The sequence below is a fragment of the Sus scrofa genome, unplaced genomic scaffold (assembly GCF_000003025.6).
Source record: "Sus scrofa isolate TJ Tabasco breed Duroc unplaced genomic scaffold, Sscrofa11.1 Contig1537, whole genome shotgun sequence".
Classification (NCBI taxonomy): Eukaryota; Metazoa; Chordata; class Mammalia; order Artiodactyla; family Suidae; genus Sus; species Sus scrofa.
The window spans coordinates 978,490-998,909 of NW_018084901.1; the positions used below are offsets into that span (position 1 = coordinate 978,490).

The 20,420-nt window shown below is 50.7% G+C and overlaps 1 protein-coding gene and 1 long non-coding RNA gene across 2 annotated transcripts; both read left to right on the forward strand.

Moving 5' to 3' along the window:
- Positions 1 to 816: 816 nt before the first annotated feature.
- On the forward strand, positions 817 to 14,092 carry LOC110258187. The gene is made up of 3 exons (XR_002341016.1): positions 817 to 1,872; positions 2,521 to 2,684; positions 13,791 to 14,092. It is a non-coding gene; the product is annotated as an uncharacterized LOC110258187 (long non-coding RNA).
- A 59-nt stretch (positions 14,093 to 14,151) lies between these two features.
- Positions 14,152 to 19,029, forward strand: LOC110258195. Its single transcript, XM_021081388.1, has 3 exons — positions 14,152 to 14,395; positions 15,074 to 15,618; positions 16,782 to 19,029. Exons 1-3 carry the CDS (start codon positions 14,298 to 14,300, stop codon positions 17,093 to 17,095), a joined length of 957 nt encoding a protein of 318 aa, XP_020937047.1. The 5' UTR covers positions 14,152 to 14,297; the 3' UTR covers positions 17,096 to 19,029.
- Positions 19,030 to 20,420: the final 1,391 nt, after the last annotated feature.

The following is a 20,420-nucleotide window of genomic DNA, read 5'->3' on the forward strand; positions in this document are numbered from 1 at the left end:
CTGTTGTGCCAATTTCTGCTGTACAGAGAAGTGACCCAGTCCATCAAAGATGTATGGGTACATATCTGTGTATCTGTATATCTCTCTGTTTACCTGTCCATCTATGTATCTGTCTACTTTGTGTCATGTTATCTTCCATCCTGGTCTAGTCCAAGAGTCTGGATAGAGTTCCCTGTGCTGGACAGCAGGACCCCATTGCTCATCCATTCTCAATGCCATAGTTTGCATCTACTCACCCCAACCTCCCCATCCAGCCCCTTCTCTCCCCCTCCCATTCCGCCTTGACAACCACAAGCCTGTTCTCCAAGGCCATGTGTTTCTTTTCTATGGGAAGGTTTACTTGTGGCAGTGATGAGATTCCAGGTATAAGGGATCTCCTGTGGTGTGTGTCTTTCTCTGACGGACTGACTTCCCTCGGTATGGGAATCTCTGGTGGCATCCCTGTTGCTGCTCATGGCATGAAGTCCTCCTTTGGATGGCCGAGTGGTATTCCACTGTGTATGTGCACCACATCTTCATCACCCATGCCTCTGTCTTTGGCCATAGAGGTTGTGTGCATGGCTTGGCTCTCACGAGCCAGTGTTGATGCTTCCTTTTGTTGTTGTGTTTTTTGCTGGGCTACCGTGTTTGGAGGTTCCTTCATGCCCTAGATATTCATTGAGCCCCTCCTGTATGCAGAGTCTCTAGATGAGAGGGGTGTGTGAGTGAGAATGACCCAGAGGAATCAGCACCCCCAGGATCATCTTTGTGCCTCCGTGTGTGTGTGTTTCAGGTGTGGAGGGGGTGCTTGAGAGAGGAGAGAGGAAGAAAGAGGAGAAGAGGAGGAGGAAGAAAGAGTGAGAGCGGGAGAGGAAGGGAGGGGGAGAGAGGGATGCTCATGCCTTCGTCTAGATTCCCAGGAAGGATGTGGCATCTCCACAGCAAGATCAGGAAATGAAAGCCCCGAGAGGCCCCAGCTGATGGGGCCACAGGCCTTGGGCAAGGGCTGGCTGAAGGGTCTCCCGGGGTTGTCTTCATTCCTGCCTCTCTGCAGGCAACAGGATGCTCTCGTCCAGCAAGCGAAGCCTGGGATCCAGGAGCCAAGGGATTGAGCATGTCACCAGCTCACCATGTCCTTGTCAGATCCTCCTGCATGCCCGGTCCTGGCCAAGGGACTCAGCCCCCCAGTCATTGTCAAGTCACCGACTGTCCCTGGTCCTTGTAAGGGACTCAGCCCCCCTGGTCGTTATCAAATCACCCAATGCACCCAGTCCTCCACGAGTGACTCAGGCCCCTAGTCGCTGTCAAGTCACTCAATGTCCCTGTTCCTTCCAAGGGACTCTGCCCCCTCCCCTCACACCCCCCCCTCCCGCGCGTAACCATCACATGACCCGGCACATCTGGTCCTTCCCAAGAATCCCCTGGAGCCTCACCTTCACCACACCCCACCCTCAGGACTGTTCCTGTGTCTTCATCCCACCCACCCAGGACCCAACCAACCCAAAGCCACCCCTCAGCGCTGGGGAGAGGCTCCTCCCTTGCTACGTTGCACAGCACACAGGGAGGTTCCTGGGTTTTCTGGGCCATACTCGCGTTCCCCGCCCCACCTGGACGAGGTTACTTTGGCTTCAGGCCCCCTGAGCCCAGCTGACTTGAGTGGACAGAGCAGGCCAGCAAGGCACAGCGCTGAGGCGGAGCCACGTGGGGGCTGCAGGGCCCGCCCCTCCCCGCGGGGCTGCGCAGGTGCTGGTCATTCCCCAGGCGGCTGGGCAGCGCGCATGCGCGGCGTCCTCCCCGCTGGCTGCCCAGCCCAGAGCTGGCGCGTACAGAGTCCCCAGCCAGGGGCCCCCAGGCGGTCTCCCGCGGTGCGGACCTGACTCCGGATCCTTGCAGGTGAGTCGGGCAGAGCCTCTGCCAGGGAGGAGGTCGCTCCAGGGCAGAGAGTCCTGGGACACGTGCTGCGAAGGACCCCGAGGCCGACGTTGTCACGAGGGCGATGGTGCCCTGGCAGAAGCACAGGCCCCTCCCTGGTTTTCTCACCCCACAAAAGCCGGTGGGCATCATAGGTGGAGCAGATTGGGGGCGGGGGTTGGGGGCTGCGGAAGGAACCCGCTGGGCTTCAGGAAGACAGATGAGGAGTCGCTGCGTGCGGAGCCCCTGGGTTTGTTCCCAGGATGTTGCAGGTGGGGTTCCTGCCTGTTGCGGGGTTCGCCCGCTCCCCTGCGTGGCCAGCTCTGCCCGCCTGTGTCCTTGCCCCGGAGGGAGCAGCGACGTGAGGGGAGGCGCTCTTGGGGGTTCCGGGTCCGACCTTCTGGCCTGGGGTCTCTCCCTGTCTCTCTCCTGCTCCTCCTCGGGCCCTTTCTCCCTCTCTCGCCGCCCCCGCCCCCACCCCACCCCACCTTTCCCTGCCTTTGTCCTCTGGTTCTCTGTCTGTCCCCATCTCTCTGTCCCATTTCATCTCTCCTGCTACCTTTCCCTCGTTTTTTCCCTCTCCGTCTCTCTCCCTCTGTCCTTCCTGACACCCCATCTCTTGTCACAAAGGCTTTAAGGAAAGCCACCAGGCCTCCTGGAAGACTTCCAAGATGGTTCCTTAGGAAGCCACGGGAGAGGAAAGTAATTATTGGTGAAAATGTTTTAAGAGGATCCCTCACCAGAGCATTTTCAGGATGTGTCGTCTTTTTTGCTCTTGCTTTAAAAAACGACAGGTGTGTATGTTTGATTGATTGTTTGTGTTTGCGTTGGGCAGGGAGTGGGGCGTCCTGCTCTTGGCTTGGAGTTGTGAATGCTTTGGAAAGGCCCCTGCTCTCTTGGTGCTTGAGAGAATGGATCTTTGGGGCACGTGCAGGTCAGGGGGACCCCTTTTAGGCTTTGGGAAAGCGTGGATGTGGGCTGGGTGGGGACGGTCGGGGTTCAAGAGAGAGCTGAGACACGGGGCATGGGTGGCTCTGTTTGTGGACAGAGGGAAAGAGCCACTTTCGGCTGTTAGGGAGGGAGTCGCAGAGCCAGACAGGAAAGCCGGGAACAGAGAAATTGGGTCGCATGTGGGGGGGCACCACTTAATGGGATTCACCTGTGGAGATGGCGTCAAGGACCGTGCAGAGATGCCGGCATCCCGTTACCTGTATGGCTCCGTGCCGTGGGAAAATCACCTCCCAACGACCCAGTCTGGCACCCCGTGCTCTTCCATCGGCTGCTGTTCCACGAGGCCCTTCAGGACGCACAGTGGGGCAGGGGGAGTCTCCTCAATCAGCGGGGTTGGGAAGAGGCCATCTCCACAGGGCAGACAATAACCTGGCTCCTTAGCTCGCATCATGCTCCACCACTGCCTGCAAATGCAGTCAGAGCCTCAACCTAACATCTGAAACCTAAATCACCTGGGGAAGAGTCAGTAACATAGGAGTCAGCAAAGACTCAGTGGCTCTGACAGCAAAAGCCAAAAGAACCCACAAGTGCAATGGCACCAAACTAAAAAGCAAAAACATTAAAAAAAAAAAAAAAGAAATCCAACCCTTCTATATAGCACAGGAAACAATCCAGCAAAGAGACATTCTCTCCCTTCCTGCAGAATGGGAGAACATGTTTGCGAACTCTGGAGAGTGGAAAAGCTGCTGGGGCTCTCCAGCCTGTCTTGGGAGGTGGAGCCTTGGGAGGGGAGCGGGGAATCGGGGCTGCTGCTCGAGGTGTACACCCCGGACAGAGCAATGCCAGCTCCGAGGCGCATCGGCAACCTCCACCAGAGCTCATGGCAACGCGGCGTCTTGAAACCACAGGAGGAGGTCAGGGATGGCACCCCCATCTCAAGGCTACTCCTCGGGTTCCGAACCCGGTGAGTCACACTGGGAACTCCCGGTGTTCCTTTCACCGTCTGCTGCTTTCTGCATGTGCCACCCCCAGGGGGGAATCCCGAGGTGAGTCCAGCCTGTGGGGTTTCAGGCAGACTCCCCTTCCCTGCTTTGGGAATGGCACCCCGAGCAATTCATCTGCTTGTTTTTTTTAATATTTTTTTTAATTTTCCCGCTGTACAGCAAGGGGGTCAGGTTATCCTTACATGTATACATTACAATTACAGTTTTTCCCCCCACCCTTTCTTCTGTTGCAACATGAGTATCTAGACGTAGTTCTCAATGCTATTCAGCAGGATCTCCTTGTAAATCTATTCTAGGTTGTGTCTGATGAGCCCAAGCTCCCGATCCCTCCCACTCCCTCCCCCTCCCATCAGGCAGCCACAAGTCTCTTCTCCAAGTCCATGATTTTCTTTTCTGAGGAGATGTTCATTTGTGCTGGATATTAGATTCCAGTTATAAGTGATATCATATGGTATTTGTCTTTGTCTTTCTGGCTCATTTCACTCAGTATGAGATTCTCTAGTTCCATTCATGTTGCTGCACATGGCATTATGTCATTCTTTTTTATGGCTGAGTAGTATTCCATTGTGTATATATACCACCTCTTCCGAATCCAATCATCTGTCGATGGACATTTGGGTTGTTTCCATGTCCTGGCTTTTGTGAATAGGGCTGCAATGAACATGCGGGTGCATGTGTCTCTTTTAAGGAGAGTTTTGTCCGGATAGATGCCCAAGAGTGGGATTGCAGGGTCATATGGAAGTTCTATGTATAGATTTCTAAGGTATCTCCAAACTGTTCTCCAAAGTGGCTGTACCAGTTGACATTCCCACCAACTGTGCAGGAGGGTTCCCTTTTCTCCACAGCCCCTCCAGCACTTGTTCTTTGTGGATTTATTAATGATGGCCATTCTGACTGGTGTGAGGTGATATCTCATGGTAGTTTTGATTTGCATTTCTCTTATAATCAGCGATGTTGAGCAATTTTTCATGTGTTTGTTGGCCATCTGTATATCTTCTTTGGAGAAATGTCTCTTCAGGTCTTTTGCCCATTTTTCCATTGATTGATTGGTTTTTTTTTGCTGTTGGGTTGTATAAGTTGTTTATGTATTCTAGAGATTAAGCCCTTGTCTGTTGCATCATTTGAAACTATTTTCTCCCATTCTGAAAGTTGTCTTTTTGTTTTCTTTTTGGTTTCCTTTGCTGTGCAAAAGCTTTTCAGTTTGATGAGGTCCCATGGGTTTATTTTTGCTCTAGTTTCTATTGCTTTGGAAGACTGACCTGAGAAAATATTCATGAGGTTGATGTCAGAGAGTGTTTTGCCTATGTTTTCTTCTAGGAGTTGGATGGTGTCCTGTCGTATATTTAAGTCTTTCAGCCATTTTGATTTTATTTGTGTGCATGGTGTGAGGGTGTGTTCTAGTTTCATTGCTTTGCATGCAGCTGTCCAGGTTTCCCAGCAATGCTTGCTGAATAGACTTTCCTTTTCCCATTTTATGTTCTTGCCTCCCTTGTCCAAGATTAATTGACCCTAGGTGTCAGGGTTTCTTTCCGGATTCTCTATTCTGTTCCATTGGTCTGTCTGTCTGTTTTGGTACCAATACCACACTGTTTTGATGACTGTGGCTTTGTAGTATTTCTTGAAGTCTGGGAGAGTTATGCCTCCTGCTTGGTTTTTGTTTCTCAGGATTGCTTTGGCGATTCTGGGTCTTTTGTGGTTCCATATAAATGTTTGGATTGTTTGTTCTAGTTCTGTGAACAATGTCATGGGTCATTTGATAGGGATTGCATTGAATCTGTAGATTGCTTTGGGTAGGATGGCCATTTTCACAATATTGATTTTCCCAATCCAGGAACATAGACTATCTTTCCATTTCTTTACATCTTCTTTGATTTCTTTGATTAAAGTTTTATAGTTCTCAGCATATAGGTCCTTTACCTCCTTGGTCAGGTGTATTCCGAGGTATTTGATTTTGTGAGGTACAATTTTAAAAGGTATCATATTTTTGTATTCCTTTTCTAATGTTTCATTGCTGGTATACAGAAATGCAACTGACTTCTGAATGTTAATCTTATATCCTGCTACTTTGCTGAATTTATTAATCAGTTCAAGGAGTTTTGGGGTTGAGTCCTTTGGGTTTTCTCTGTATAGTATCGTGTCATCTGCATACAGTGACAGTTTGATCTCTTCTCTTCCTATATGGATGCCTTTTATTTCTTTGTTTGTCTAATTGCTGTGGCTAAGACTTCCAAAACGATGTTGAAGAGCAGTGGTGAGAGTGGGCATCCCTGTCTTGTTCCAGATTTGAGTGAGAAGGCTTTCAGTTTTTCCCCATTGAGGATTATATTTGCTGTGGGTTTATCATAAATGGCTTTGATGATATTCAGGAATGTTCCCTCTATACCCACTTTGGCGAGGGTCTTGATCATGAATGGATGTTGAACTTTGTCAAATGCTTTTTCTGCGTCTATTGAGATGATCATATGATTTTTGACTTTTTTTTTGTTAATGTGGTGTATAATGCTGATTGATTTGTGTATGTTGAACCATCTTTGTGAACCTGGGATGAACCCAGCCTGGTCATGGTGTATAATTTTTTTGGTATGTTGTTGGATTTGGTTGGCTAAGATTTTGTTGAGAATTTTTGCATCTATATTCGTCAATGATATTGGGCGATAGTTTTCTTTTTTGGTGGTATCTCTGTCTGGTTTTGGAATGAGGGTGATGGTGGCCTCATAGAATGTCTTTGGGAGTATTCCTTCTTCTTCAACCTTTTGAAAGAGTTTAAGGAGGATGGGCACCAATTCCTCTTTATATGTTTGATAGAATTCGCCTGTGAAGCCATCTGGTCCTGGACTTTTATTTGTAGGGAGTGATTTTATGACCTCTTCAATTTCATTTCTAGTGATTGGTCTGTTCAGTTGGTCTGTTTCTACTTGCTTCAGTTTTGGCAGGCTGTAAGATTCTAGAAAATTGTCCATTTCTTCCAGATTGTCAAACTTGTTTCCGTATAGTTGTTCATAGTATTCTCTTATGGTTTTTTGTATTTCTGCTGTATCCGTTGTGATTTCTCCTTTTTCATTTATAATTTTGGTTATTTGGGTTCTTTCTCTCCTCTTTTGAGTGAGTCTGGCCAGGGGTTTGTCAATTTTGTTCACCTTTTCAAAGAACCAGCTCTTGGTTTTATTAATTTCTCTATTGTTTTTTGAGTCTCTATTTTTTTGTTTTTTTTTTTTTTTGTCTTTTTGCTATTTCTTGGGCCGCTCCCGTGGCATATGGAGGTTCCCAGGCTAGGGGTCAAATCGGAGCTATAGCCACTGGCCTACGCCAGAGCCACAGCAACGTGGGATCTGAGCCGCGTCTCCAACCTACACCACAGCTCACGGCAATGCCGGATCGTTAACCCACTGAGCGAGGGCAGGCACCGAACCCGCAACCTCATGGTTCCTAGTCAGATTCGTTAACCACTGCGCCACAATGGGAACTCCTGAGTCTCTATTTTATTGATTTCTTCTTTGATCTTTATAATTTCCTTCCTTCTGCTGTCTTTAGGACTTTTTTGTTCTTCTTTTTCTAATTCATTTAGGTGGAGGGTTAAGTTGTCAATTTGGGATCTTTCTTCTTATTTGAGAAAGGCCTGTATTGCTATAAATTTCCCTCTGAGCGCTGCTTTTGCAGCATCCCATAGATTTTGAGAGGTTGTGTCTTCATTATCATTTGTTTCAAGGTAGTTTTTAATTTCCTTTTTGATTTCCTCATTGACCCATTGGTTTTTTTTTTTTTTTTGCTATTTCTTGGGCCACTCCCGCGGCATTTGGAGGTTCCCAGGCTAGGGGTCGAATCGGAGCTGTAGCGACCAGCCTACGCCAGAGCCACAGCAATGCAGGATCCGAGCCGTGTCTGCAACCTACGCCACAGCTCACGGCAACGCCGGACCGTTAACCCACTGAGCAAGGGCAGGCACCGAACCTGCAACCTCATCGTTCCTAGTCGGATTCGCTAACCACTGCACCACGACGGGAACTCCCCCATTGGTTTTTTAGTAGCATGTTGTTGAGTCTCCATGTAGTAGGTTTTTTCTCTTTCCTTTTCCCATGGTTGATTTCTAATTTCATGGCATTGTGGTCAGAGAAGATACTTGAGATAATTTCTATGCTCCTAAATTTATGGAGATTCGCTTTGTGTCCCAATATGTGGTCGATTCTTGAGAATGTTCCATGAGCATGTGAGAAGAATGTGTATTCTGCTTTTTTTGGATGTAGTGTCCTGAAGATATCAATGAAGTCTACCTTTTCTCTTGTTTCCTTTAGGGTGTCTGTTGCTTTATTGGTTTTCTGTCTAGAGGATCTGTCCAGTGATGTGAGGTGGGGTATTTAGGTCTCCTACTATGATTGTATTCTCATCAATATCTCCCTTTATGTCTGTTAATATTTGTTGTATGTATCTGGGTGCTCCTATATTTGGGGCATATATGTTGATGATAGTAACATCCTCTCCTTGGATGGATCCCTTAATCATTAAATAGTGTCCTTCTTTGTCTTTCTTTATGTCTTTTGTTTTAAAGTCTATTTTGTCTGATTTTAGCGTTACGACTCCTGCTTTTCTGTCATGTCTATTGGCATGAAATATTTTTCCCCACCCTTTCACTTTCAATCTATATGTATCTTTTGTCCTGAGGTGAGTTTCTTGTAGGCAGCATATTGAAGGTTTTTGCCTTTTTATCCACTCAGCCACTCTCTGTCTTTTGGTCTTTTGATTGGGGCATTCAGCCCATTGACATTTAAGGTGATAATTGATAGATGATTATTTATTGCCATTTGAACCTCGTGTTCCAGTTGATTCTATGGTTCTCCATTCTTCCTTTCTTTTTTTTTTTTTTTTTTGTTGGATGGTCTCCTGTTATTATCTGCTTGAGTGTATTTTTTTTTTCATTTTTTGCAAATGCAATATTTGGTTTTGGCTTGTGGTTGCCCTGTTTTTTAAGTATGCTAACCCTTTCCCATAATTGTGTGTTTTAGCCTGATGGTCCTGTAAGTTCAAACACTTCATTACTATATTAAAATTAAGAAGAGAAACATACAAACAAACAAAAAGGATTATTTACTTCCTATCATCCCTTGCCCACATTTTATGGTTTTGATGACTCTTTTTTATTTTTTTCTTTTTAATTTTGTTTGAAGCATGTTCATGATTAAATCTGTATGCTGGCTTATTTGAGTGACTGCTCTCTGATTGCGGTTTCCTCAGTCCTAGTTCTTCCTCTTCTTCTTCTTTTTTTTTCTTTTCTTTTTTCTTCCCTTTCCTTCCTTTCTTTTTGGTTTAGAGAAGCCCTTTCAATATTTCCTTTAACCTGGGTTTTGTGTTGCTGTATTCTTTAAGTTTTTGTTTGTTGGGAAAAGTTTTTATTTCCCCTTCTATTTTCAATGATATTCTTGCTGGATAGAGTCTTCTAGATTGCATATTTTTTCCTTTCAGCACTTTGAAGATATTTTGCCACTCCCTTGTGGCCCATAGTGTTTCTGTAGAGAAATCAGCTGATATGCTTATGGGGGTTCCCTTGTAGGGAACATTCTGCTTTTCTCTCTTGCTGCCTTTAGGATCCTCTCTTTATCACTAACTTTTGCCATTTTTATTATGATGTGTCTTGGTGTGGGTCTGTTTGGGTTCAGTTTGTTTGGGGCCCTCTGTGCTTCTTGTATCTTGAACCCAGTATCCTTTAGATTTGGGAAGTTTCCAGCGATAATTTCTTCAAATATATTTTCCATCCCCTTATCTTTTTCTACTCCTTCTGGAATTCCTATTATGCGTAGATTGGCCCGCTTTATATTATCCCATAGGTCTCTTATATTGCTTTCCAGTTTTTTGATTTGGTTTTCTGTCTGCTGACCGGATTGGGTGATTTCCATTATTCTATCTTCCATATCACTGATTCGTTCTTCTGCATTATTCATTCTGGTTTTTACTGCCCCTAGTTCAGTTTGCATCTCTGCAAATGAATGTTCTAGTTTTTCTTGGCTCCTCCTTATATATTCTAGCTCCTTTCTGAGGGTATCTGCATTACTGTTCCTATCTTCTCTTCATTCCTTCAGTATTTTCACTATTTCTCTTTTGAACTCCAGGTCTATCTCACTGCAGAGATCAGTTTCATTGTTGACTGTTTTAGGTGAGTCCTCCTGTTGGTTTGACTCGGGGTGGTTTCTCAGCATCTTCTTCTTGCTTGTTGTTTTCTTTCTCCTGAGGGAGTTGTACTCTCCGTTATTGGGCAGTGTTTGCCTTGTCACTGCCGTGGAATATTTCCTGAGGGCTGGCGTTGTTGGTCAATCTTTTTTGAGGCAGTGTGGCTTTTCTGGAGTGTTGATGGGGCTAACAGTGTTTCTTTGGAGCAAAGGAGGGCTTCCTGAGGGCAGACAGGACTGGGAGGTCCACACCATGGTGGTAGCAGATTTCACTTGGTCATGCAGAGCTTGCTCTGGTGTTTTTAGGCTGTGGGGTTCTTTCAGTGGGTTGGCGGTGTTGGGCAGCTGTTCCTCAGGAGTGCAGCACCCCCTGGGGGCTGGAGCAGCTATCTGGGTCACTGAGAACCTAAGAGGCTCTTCCCTAGGGCAGCCCAACTCAGAAGAACAGCCTGAGAATGTAGGCGGATCTTTTCACAGTCCGGCCGAGCTTGTTGCAGCTTTTCTGGGCTGCAGGGGCTCTTCCAGGGGGCTGGTGGTGCTGAGCAGCTATTTCGCGGGAGTGCGGCACCCCCTGGGGGCTTGGGAAGGTAGCAGGGCCACTGGAAACTGAAGAGGCTGCTACCCAGGGCAGCCCGACTCAGAAAGACCATCTGAGATCTTTTCCCGACTCGGCCAGGCTTGTTGCAGGTTTTCTGGGCTGCAGGGGGTCCTGCCCGGAGCTGGCAGTCCTATGCAGCTGGTCCACTAGAGCATCCCCTGGGGGTTGGGCGGGTAGCAGGGCCGTTGGAGACCCAAGAGGCTCCTCCCCGACTCAGAAAAACCGTCTGAGAATTAGGCCGATCTATTCACGGCCTGGCTAAGCTTGTTCTAGCTTTTCTGGGCTGCAGTCCTTTTCTCAGGGGCTGGTGGTGTTTGGTGCTGCTCTGCGGAAGTGTAGCCCCTCCAAAGGACAAGCAGGCCTGTGCAGGGACAGCCCCTGCGGTGTTAGGCTTCAGGCAGTTGTTGAGGCCAGCCCTCCTGGATGGCAGGCAGCCCCAGGTCCATGAGAGCGTAGGGCATGGTGGGGGTGGGGGGAGGGGATGCACTGGGAAGCACAGCTTTCAGCCAGCTAGCGGGCCTGTAAGCTTGCTGTGGCGTGGGGGGTATTCTATGGGGACCCACCCCTTCTTCTCTCCCCTCCCCAGCTCGGGCGCAGAGCAGGCTCTTCTCCCAGGTTCCCTCTGATGCGGCTTTCCACTTCCCTGCCCCTAGAGTATTGTTCCCTTCCTCTGCGACAGCTTTGTTTTCTAGTCTCCCAGGCAGTCTCTGCCCCATCAAATGGTTTCTAGACCCTCCAAGCAGTTTCCGCTCTGCCCCAACCCCCCAGCCCGGGGACTCACCTCTGCAGCCGAGGTCTCCGTGCCCAGCCCCCACCCAGGCGTCGCCAGGCCCTTTCCCGGGGACTAACCTCTGGAGGTGAAGATTTGGTGCCCAGCCCCCACCCAGGCGTCTCAATTTTTGGTGACTGTGCCCATAGTTCACATGGTCCGTTGGGTTCTTTTTTATTTATTTAAAAAAAAATTTTTTTTAAATATATTTTTTTAAATTTTCCCACTGTACAGCAAGGGGGTCAGGTTATCCTTACATGTATACATTACAATTACATTTTTCCCCCCACCCTTTCTTCTGTTGCAACATGAGTATCTAGACAAAGTTCTCAATGCTATTCAGCAGGATCTCCTTGTAAAGCTATTCTAGGTTGTGTCTGATAAGTCCAAGCTCCCCATCCCTCCCACTCCCTCCCCCTCCCATCAGGCAACCACAAGTCTCTTCTCCAAGTCCATGATTTTCTTTTCTGAGGAGATGTTCATTTGTGCTGGATATTAGATTCCAGTTATAAGTGATATCATATGGTATTTGTCTTTGTCTTTCTGGCTCATTTCACTGATGATTGGATTCGGAAGATGTGGTATATATACACAATGGAATACTACTCAGCCATAAAAAAGAATGACATAATGCCATTTGCAGCAACATGGATGGAAGTAGAGAATCTCCGTTGGGTTCCTGATCAGCTTTTCCGTACTCCAACTTACTGCTACACTCTTCTCTGCATCTGGAGCTTCCTCTGGTTTGTTTGATCTTTCCCCCGGTAGGTGACTTTCCAGGGTGCGGTATCCCTTTCTCCTCCGCAGTTCCCTTTCGGAGCGCCCGTCCTGCTCGGATTCACCTTCTCTCACTCTCCTCTTTTCTCCCGTTCTGCCCAGTAATGTCACGAACTTCTTGCCGTTATTGGAGTTTAGGTTCCTCTGCCAGCGATTGGTTGCTGTTCTGTGCGAGTCATTTATTCTGTAGATGTGCTTTTTTTGTGTTTGTGGGAGAGGGTGAGCGTGTCCCCCTACTCCTCCGCCATCTTGTCCTCTCTCTCCATGCATCTGCTTTTCCCAGTCAGGGGCCACATCTTTGAACCCCGCCCCCCTCTGCTGGGCTGTCAGAAAGGCGCCCTCTGTGGGGTTGGATGGGGGGACGGAATGGGAAGACCAGGTGGTGTTTGCTCCAGTGGCTGGTGGTCTGTGGGATGATGGCCCCTTGACTTTCTCTGTGCACCGACGATGGCTCCCAAAGGAAGGGGTTTGGGGGAGCGTTGGAGAGGAAGAGAAGACAGCACGTGCAAGAGACCTCCACGGAGAAAGGAGCCATGAGGGCCAGAAAGCCGTTCAGCCAGGAGGAGCCCCTCTTGGCAAAGCCGGTTCCACCTAAGTGGCGGCCGAGAGCCAGCTGAACCTCAGGGAAACTCTTGTCGCTGGGTTGACACTTCTTGGTTCTCGTTGTAACACCATGGGAGCAGCACCACCTTCCCTTTGCACCCGTGCCCCTGCAGCGGGACTGCCTGGGTGGCCTGCAAGGCGTGCTGGGACGTGTGGGGAGCCTCTGGAAGGATGTGTGTGGAGCCCTGCCTCTGCGCCAAACACTCAGATCACCTGACCCCAAACACCAAGACCAATACTCATAAGCAGGAACCCTTCCCTCCTCCTGGGAGATAGGCTGGGAGCCCTTTCTTTCCCCCCCATGTTTCATGGCTGACCCTGCTACCCATGGACGTCCCCAGGCTAGGGGTCACATCAGAGGTGCGCTTACCAGTCTACCTGCACTCCAAAGGGAGACACACCGCATCCGAGCTTCATCTTCGACCCACACCCCAGCTCAGCGTCATGCAGGGTCCTTACCCCACTGAGTCAGGCCAAGGATGGAACCCACCTCCTCATGGACACCACGTCAGGTTTTTAATCCACTGATCCGGCCCAGGCACTCTGTGGGCTGGGAGCCTCTGTGCCTTTGGGCTTCCTAGCAGTATGGACGGTGACAGTAGGAGCTGAGACCAGAGAAGGTCCTGATGAGCCTCCCAGGTCAGGGCAGTTTCCAGAGGAGTGAGCCATGCTGGGGCAACATTGTGGGGTTTTCCGCTTTGTACGTGGTGTGCATATGGTCCATCATCTCTTGAGAGGTGCAGAGAAATCCTTTGACAAAATCCATCCCCCACGTCAGATCCAAACCCTTCTGAAAGTGGGCCTGGAAGGGACCGACCTCCCCACACGGAGGGCCATTGAGACACACCCAGAGCTACCCTCCTTCTCCGTGGGGAACCGAGGAAAGGCCTCCCGTGGAGATCCGGCCCAAGTCCAGGATCTGTGCTCTTGCCTCTCATTCAGCACAGTTGGGGAAGTCCTAGCCTTGGCAATGAGAGAAGGTAAGGCAATGCCAGGAATCCACATGGGAAAGGAAGGAGGAAAAGGTCCCTGTTTATTTGCAGGTGACAGGATACGACCCTCAGCAACGCCTCCAGACGCTGCCAGAAACCTGTTGGAGCTCAACCAGGCATTGGGCCAAGCCGCAGGAGACACACACTGCACAGCGCACAGGGAAATGCCTGGGTTTTCTGTGCCATCCACATGCCCCTCCGGGGGGTCCCGTGCCTTCCGACCACCCCCCACCCGCCACCCCCGAGCCCAGCGGACTTTGGGCGACACAGCAGGCCAGCAAGGCACAGCGCTGAGGCGGAGCCACGTGGGGGCTGCAGGGCCCGCCCCTCCCCGCGCGGCTGCCCAGGTGCTGGTCATTCCCAGGCGCCTGGGCAGCGCGCATGCGCGGCGTCCTCCCCGCGGGCTGCCCAGCCCAGAGCTGGCGCCTACAGAGTCCCCAGCCAGGGCCTCCCAGGTGGTCTCCCGGGGTGCGGACCTGACTCCGGATCCTTGCAGGAGAGTCGGGCAGAGCCTCTGCCGGGGAGGAGGTCGCTCCAGGGCAGAGAGTCCTGGGACACATGCTGCGAAGAACCCCGAGGCCGACGTTGTCACGAGGGAGATGGTGCCCTGGCAGAAGCTCAGGTCCCTGCCTGGCTTTCCAACCCCGCCAAAGCCGGTGGGCATCATAGGTGGAGCAGATTGGGGGCGGGGGGTGGGGGCCGCGGAAGGAGCCCGCTGCGTTTCTGGAAGAGGGCTGAGGAGGCACTAGTTGGGGAGCCACGGTGTTTGTTCCCTGGGTGTTCCAGATGGGGTTCCTGCCTTTTACTGGCTTCGCCGGCTCCCCTGCGTGGCCAGCTCTGCCCGCCTGTTTCCTTGCCCTGGAGGGAGCAGCGACGTGAGGGGAGGCGTTCTTTGGGGTTCCGGGTCCGACCTTCTGGCCTGGGGTCTCGCCCTGTCTCTCTCCTGCTCCTCCTCGGGCCCTTTCTCCCTCTCTCTCCGCTGCCGACGCCCCACCCCCCGCCTTCCCTGCCTTTGTCCTCTGGTTCTCTGTCTGTCCCCGTCCCTGCCTCGCTGGCTCTTGCCCTCGGCCTCCTCCCGGGCTTCCCCCTTCCTTCCCCCCATTGTTTCCCCCTCTGTCTCCCTCCCTCTCTCCTTCCTGACACCCCAGCGCAGCTGCCAAGGGCTTGAAGGACAGCCACCCCTCCGGCACCCCCTCCAAGCTGGCTCCTTGGGCATGCGGTGGGGCAGGGGCGTCTCCTCCACCAAGGGGCTTGGGAAAGCTGCCTCTGCACGTGGCAGACACTCTTCTGGACCCGCAGCTCCCCACAGGCGAAACAATTCCCTCCCAAGGCAGGCAGGACTTCAGCTCGCATCTCCGACCCGAAAATGCCTGGGCAAGAGCTCGGGACACAGGGCTCAGCAAGGATGCGGGCGCTCTCCCAGCAAAAGCCGAGAAGCACACCAGCCATGGCACCCCACCCAACCACAGCACGCAAAACCCTTCTGCACAGCCCAGGAGGCAATGGCGCCCAGGGCCGCGTTCTCCACTCCCGCAGAAGGGAAGCACGTCTTGGCCCCCTCTCGAGAGTGGCCACGCTTCTGGGGCTCTCCAGCTTGTCTTGGGAGGTGGAGCCTGGCCAGAGGAGTGGGGAATTGGAGCTGGCGCTCCTGGTGGATACCACGGGCACAGCACTGCCCGATCCCAGCCTCATCGGCAACTTCCACCGTGGCTGACGGCGAGGCTGCCCCCGGAAGCCACGGAGCAAGGCCGGGGAGGGAACACGCCTCCCCTGGAGACGCCTCGGGTTCCGAACCCGGGGAGCCACACCGGGAACGCCAGGCGGTCCTTTCCCCGACTGCTGCTTTCAGCACATGCCACCCCCTGGGGGGAATCCCGAGGTGAGTGCGGCTCATGGGGCTTCAGACCCACTCTGCTTTCCTGCTTTGGAAAGGGCACCACCAGCCATGCATCTTCTTCGGCCAGTCAGGGGCACATCCTCCCCCCCCCCCCCTCTGCTGGGCTGTCAGAAAGGCGCCTTCTGCGGGGTTGGATGGGGGGGGTGGGAATGGGAAGACCAGGTGGTGTTTGCTCCAGTGCCTGGTGGTCTGTGGGATGATGGCCCCTTGACTTTCGCTGTGCACCGACGATGGCTCCCAAAGGAAGGGGTTTGGGGGAGCGTTGGAGAGGAAGAGAAGACAGCACGTGCAGGAGACCTCCACGGAGAAAGGAGCCATGGGGGGCAGAAAGCAGTTCAGCCAGGAGGAGCTCATCTGTGCAAAGCCAGTTCCACTTAGGTGTTGGCCGAGCGCTGGCTGAACCTCAGGGAAACACTTGTCGCTGGGTTGACACTTCTTGGTTCTCCCTGTAACACCGTGGGATCAGCACTCCCTTCCCCTTTGCACCGGTGACCCTGCACCAGCACTGCCTGGGTGGCCTGCAAGGCATGCTGGGACATGTGGGGGCCTATGGAGGGATCTGTGTGGAGCCCTGCCTCTGTGCCACATGCTCAGATCCCCTGAGCCCAAACACCAAGACAAATACTCCTAAACAATTATCCTTACCTCCTCCTGGAAGAGAGCCTGGTAGTCATTTTTGTTGTTGCTTCTTTGTTTTTTTTTGTTTTTTTTTTTCATCTTATGAATAACTTCTGCTCATGGAAGTTGCCAGTCCAGGGGTCGAATCAGAAAAGCAGTTGCCAGTCTACAGTACAAACGGAGGCACACTGCATCCGAGACTCATCTGCAACCTACACCACAGCTCAGAGCAATGCAGGGTGCTTAACCCATTGAGTCAGGCCAATGACGGAACCCATCTCCTCATGGCCCCTATGTCAGGTTCTTACCCCCCTGAGCCAGCACAGGAACTCTGTTGCCCTGGGATCCTCTGTGTCTTTGGGCTTCCTAGCAGTATGGATCGTGAATGTAAGAGCCGAGACCAGAGAAGGTCATGATGGACCTACTAGGTCGGGGCAGATTCTGGAGGTGTGAGCCATGCTGGGAAGAGAGTTGTGGGGATTGTGGCTGTGCTCTTGTCGTGAACAAGGTGCATCCTCTCTCAACAGGTGCAGAAAAAGCCTTTGACAAAATCCAACACCTCTTTCTGATAACAACCCTTCAGAACGTGAGCCTAGAGGGAACGTACCTCAACATTCGAAAGGCCATATATGACACACCCAGAGCTGCCATCCTTCTCAGTAGTGAAAAGAGGAAAGTCTTCCCATGGAGAGCAGACACAAGACCAGGATGTCTGCTCTCGTCTCTCCCATTCAACCTAGTTTTGGAAGTCCTAGCCAGGGCAGTCAGAGAAGAAGAGGAAATGCAAGGAATCCCAGTGGGAAAGGAAGGAGTAGGATGTCCCTATTTGAAGATGACATGATACTATCCCCAGAGAATCCTCAAGACGCTCCCAGAAACCTGTTAGAGCTCGACCATGAATGTGGCAAAGTCGCAGGATACAAAATGAATATACAGAGATCAACTACATTTCTAGAGACTCACAATGAAAGATCCACGAGAGAAATTAGGGAAACAATCCCATTTACCATCGCATCAAAAAGAATAAATACTTAGGAATCAACCTACCTAAAGAGACCAAAGACCTGTAAACAATCAGATGCTGTTGTAAGAAATCAGAGATGACACAAAAAGATGGAAAGACCTTGCTCTTGGACTGGAAGAATACAGATTATCCAAATGACTCCACTCCCCATGGCCGTCTACAGATTCAGTGCAATCCCTGTCAAGTACGAAGGACATAGTTCACAGGACTAGAACAAACTCTCTGCAAGTTTCTTTGGAAGCACAACAGACTCAGCAGAGCCAAAGCCATCCTGAGAAAGAAAAGGGAGCTGAACGAATCAGTCTTCCTGACTTCATACTGTACATACAAGCTACAGTCATCAAAACCGTATGGTACTGGCACAAAGCCAAAAATGGAGATCAGGGGAACAAGACAGAAGCCCAGAAGGAACCCCATGCACCTGCAGTCCACTCGGTTATGACAAAGGAGGCAAGAGTATACAATGGAGAAAGGACAGTCCCTTCCCCACGTGGTGCTGGGAAGACTGGACGGCCACTGCCACAGAATGCAATTAGAACCCTTCCTAACCCCAGACACAAAACTAAACTCAAAATGCACTAAGGACCTCAATGTAAGACCAGACGCACTAAGACTCTTAGAGGAAAACATAGGCCACACCCTCTCTGACATGAACCACAGCAATATCTGCCCAGATCCACCTCCTAGAGGAATGACAATACAAACAAACATAAATTATGGGACCTAGTGAAACATAAATGTTTCTGCCCAGCAAAGGAAGCCCTAACCAAGACAAAAAGGCAACCCACAGATGGGTGAACATACTTGCCAGTGAAGCGACTGACAAGGGATTCATGTCCGAAATTTATAAACACCACCTGTAGCTCAATACCAAAACAAACAAACAAAAAAACAAAAAACCCTTAGCAACCCCAACAGAAAATGAGTAGATCTGTCAACAGACAGTTCTCCAAAGAGGATGTACAGATGGCCCACTAATACATGAAAAGGTGATCAAATCACTATTAGGGAAACGCAAAGCAAAACCTCTGTGAGCTGCCCCCGTACCGCAGCCAGCGTGGCCATCATGCAGACGTCTGCAAACAGGAAATGCGGGGAGGGTGTGGAGCAAAGGGAACCCTGTGATACCAGTGGTGGGAATGTCAGTTTGTACAGCACTGTGGAACACAGGAGGGAGAGTCCTCAGAAGACTCAAACTAGAATAAGCATTTGATCCAGAAATCCCACCCCGGTCATCTCTCCAGAGAAAACCATGGCCCGAAAAGATCCGTGTACTCCATTGTGCGTTGCAGCGCTCTGAACAAGAGCCAAGACAAGGAACCCACCTCAATGTCCATCGACAGAGGCGTGGATAAAGATGTGGTCCATAGACACAAAGGAATGTGACTCAGCCATGAAAGGGAAAGAAGGAAAGGCATTTGCAGCCACATGGGTGGACCTGGACACGATCAGGCTGCGTGAAGCTAGTCAGACAGTGAGACACCCACATCATGTGCTATCACTTCCATGCGGCATCTAAGAAAAGGCCACCGTGAACTTCACTGCAGGCCAGATACAGACCTATAGATTTTGAAAGACTGATGATTTCCCACAGACACAGACAGGAGGGTGGGGGGAAGGGCTGGAGGTCTAGGATGGAAATGCTATAAAGTCAGGTCATGATGGTCAAGGTACAAGACTAAATACAGAAAAATTCATTGAGTAATTTTTTAAAATGTTGGGATATAGTTGATTTTTTATATAAAAAGAATAAAAATGGGCATATGCATCAAGAGGTCTGCACTATTTTTCTATTTTTTTGTTATAGCTGATATACAATGTTGTGCCAATTTCTGTTATTCAGGAAAGTGACACAGTCCATCAAATATGTATATATATATTTTTTCTCTTATTGTCTTCCGTTACGTTCTATTCCAAATGACTAGATAGAGTTCCCTGTGCTGGACAGCAGGACCCCATTGCTCATCCATTCTCAATGTCATAGTTTGCATCTACTCGCCCCAACCTCCCCACCCAGCCCTCTCCCTCCCCCTCCCATCCCCCCTTGGCCACCACAAGTCTGTTCTCCACGAGTTTCTTTTCTATGGGAAGGTGTATTTGTGGCAGTGATGGGATTCCAGGTATAAGGGATCTCCTGTGGTGTGTGTCTTTCTCTGACGGACTGACTTCCCTCAGTATGGGAATCTCTGGTGGCATCCCTGTTGCTGCTCATGGCATGATGTCCTTCTTTGGATGGCCGAGTAGTATTCCACTGTGTACGTGCACCACATCTTCATCACCCATGCCTCTGTCCTTGGCCATAGAGGTTGTGTCCATGGCTTGGCTCTCACGAGCCAGTATTGATGCTTCCTTTTGTTGTGTTTTTGGCTGGGCCACAGTGTTTGGAAGTTCCTTCATGCCCTAAGTATTCATTGAGCCCCTCCTGTATGCAGAGTCTCTAGATGAGAGGGGTGTGTGAGTGAGAACGACCCAGAGGAATCAGCACCCCCAGGATCATCTTTGTGCCTCCGTGTGTGTGTGTTTCAGGTGTGGAGGGGCTGACTGAGAGAGGAGAGAGGAAGAAAGAGGAGAAGAGGAGGAGGAAGAAAGAGTGAGAGCGGGAGGAAGGGAGGGGGAGAGAGGGATGCTCATGCCTTCGTCTAGATTCCCAGGAAGGATGTGGCATCTCCACAGCAAGATCAGGAAATGAAAGCCCCGAGAAGCCACAGCTGATGGGGCCATGGGCCTTGGGCAAGGGCTGGCTGAAGGGTCTCCCAGGGTTGTCTTCATGCCTGCCTCTCTGCAGGCAACAGGATGCTCTTGTCCAGCAAGGGAAGCCTGGGATCCAGGAGCCAAGGGGACTGGTCATGTCACCAGCTCACCTGGCCCTTGTCAGGTCCTCCCCCATACCCGGTCCTGGCCAAGGGACTCAGCTCACCTGGTCCTTGTCAGATCCTCCCCCATGCCTGGTCCTCTCTAAGGGACTCAGCTCACCTGGCCATCATCTGGTGACCGAGCTCACCTGGTCCTTCCCAAGAATCAGCTGGAGCCTCACCTCCAGGACACCCCACCCCTGCTGCCTTTGCTGTGTCTTCATCACACACATCCAGGAACAAAGGAACAGAAACCCAAAGCACAGCCCTGGGGAGAGGCTTCCCCGCCA

What these genes read in the sequence shown, in the direction of transcription:
- LOC110258195 (XM_021081388.1), top strand. Translation starts at nt 14,298, where the DNA reads ATGCTGCGAAGAACCCCGAGGCCGACGTTGTCACGAGGGAGATGGTGC. An exon ending in TTCCAACCCCGCCAAAGCCG is followed by an intron (nt 14,396 to 15,073) that starts GTGGGCATCATA and finishes CTCCCAAGGCAG; the next exon opens with GCAGGACTTCAGCTCGCATC. An exon ending in CCCCTGGGGGGAATCCCGAG is followed by an intron (nt 15,619 to 16,781) that starts GTGAGTGCGGCT and finishes CTCTCTCAACAG; the next exon opens with GTGCAGAAAAAGCCTTTGAC.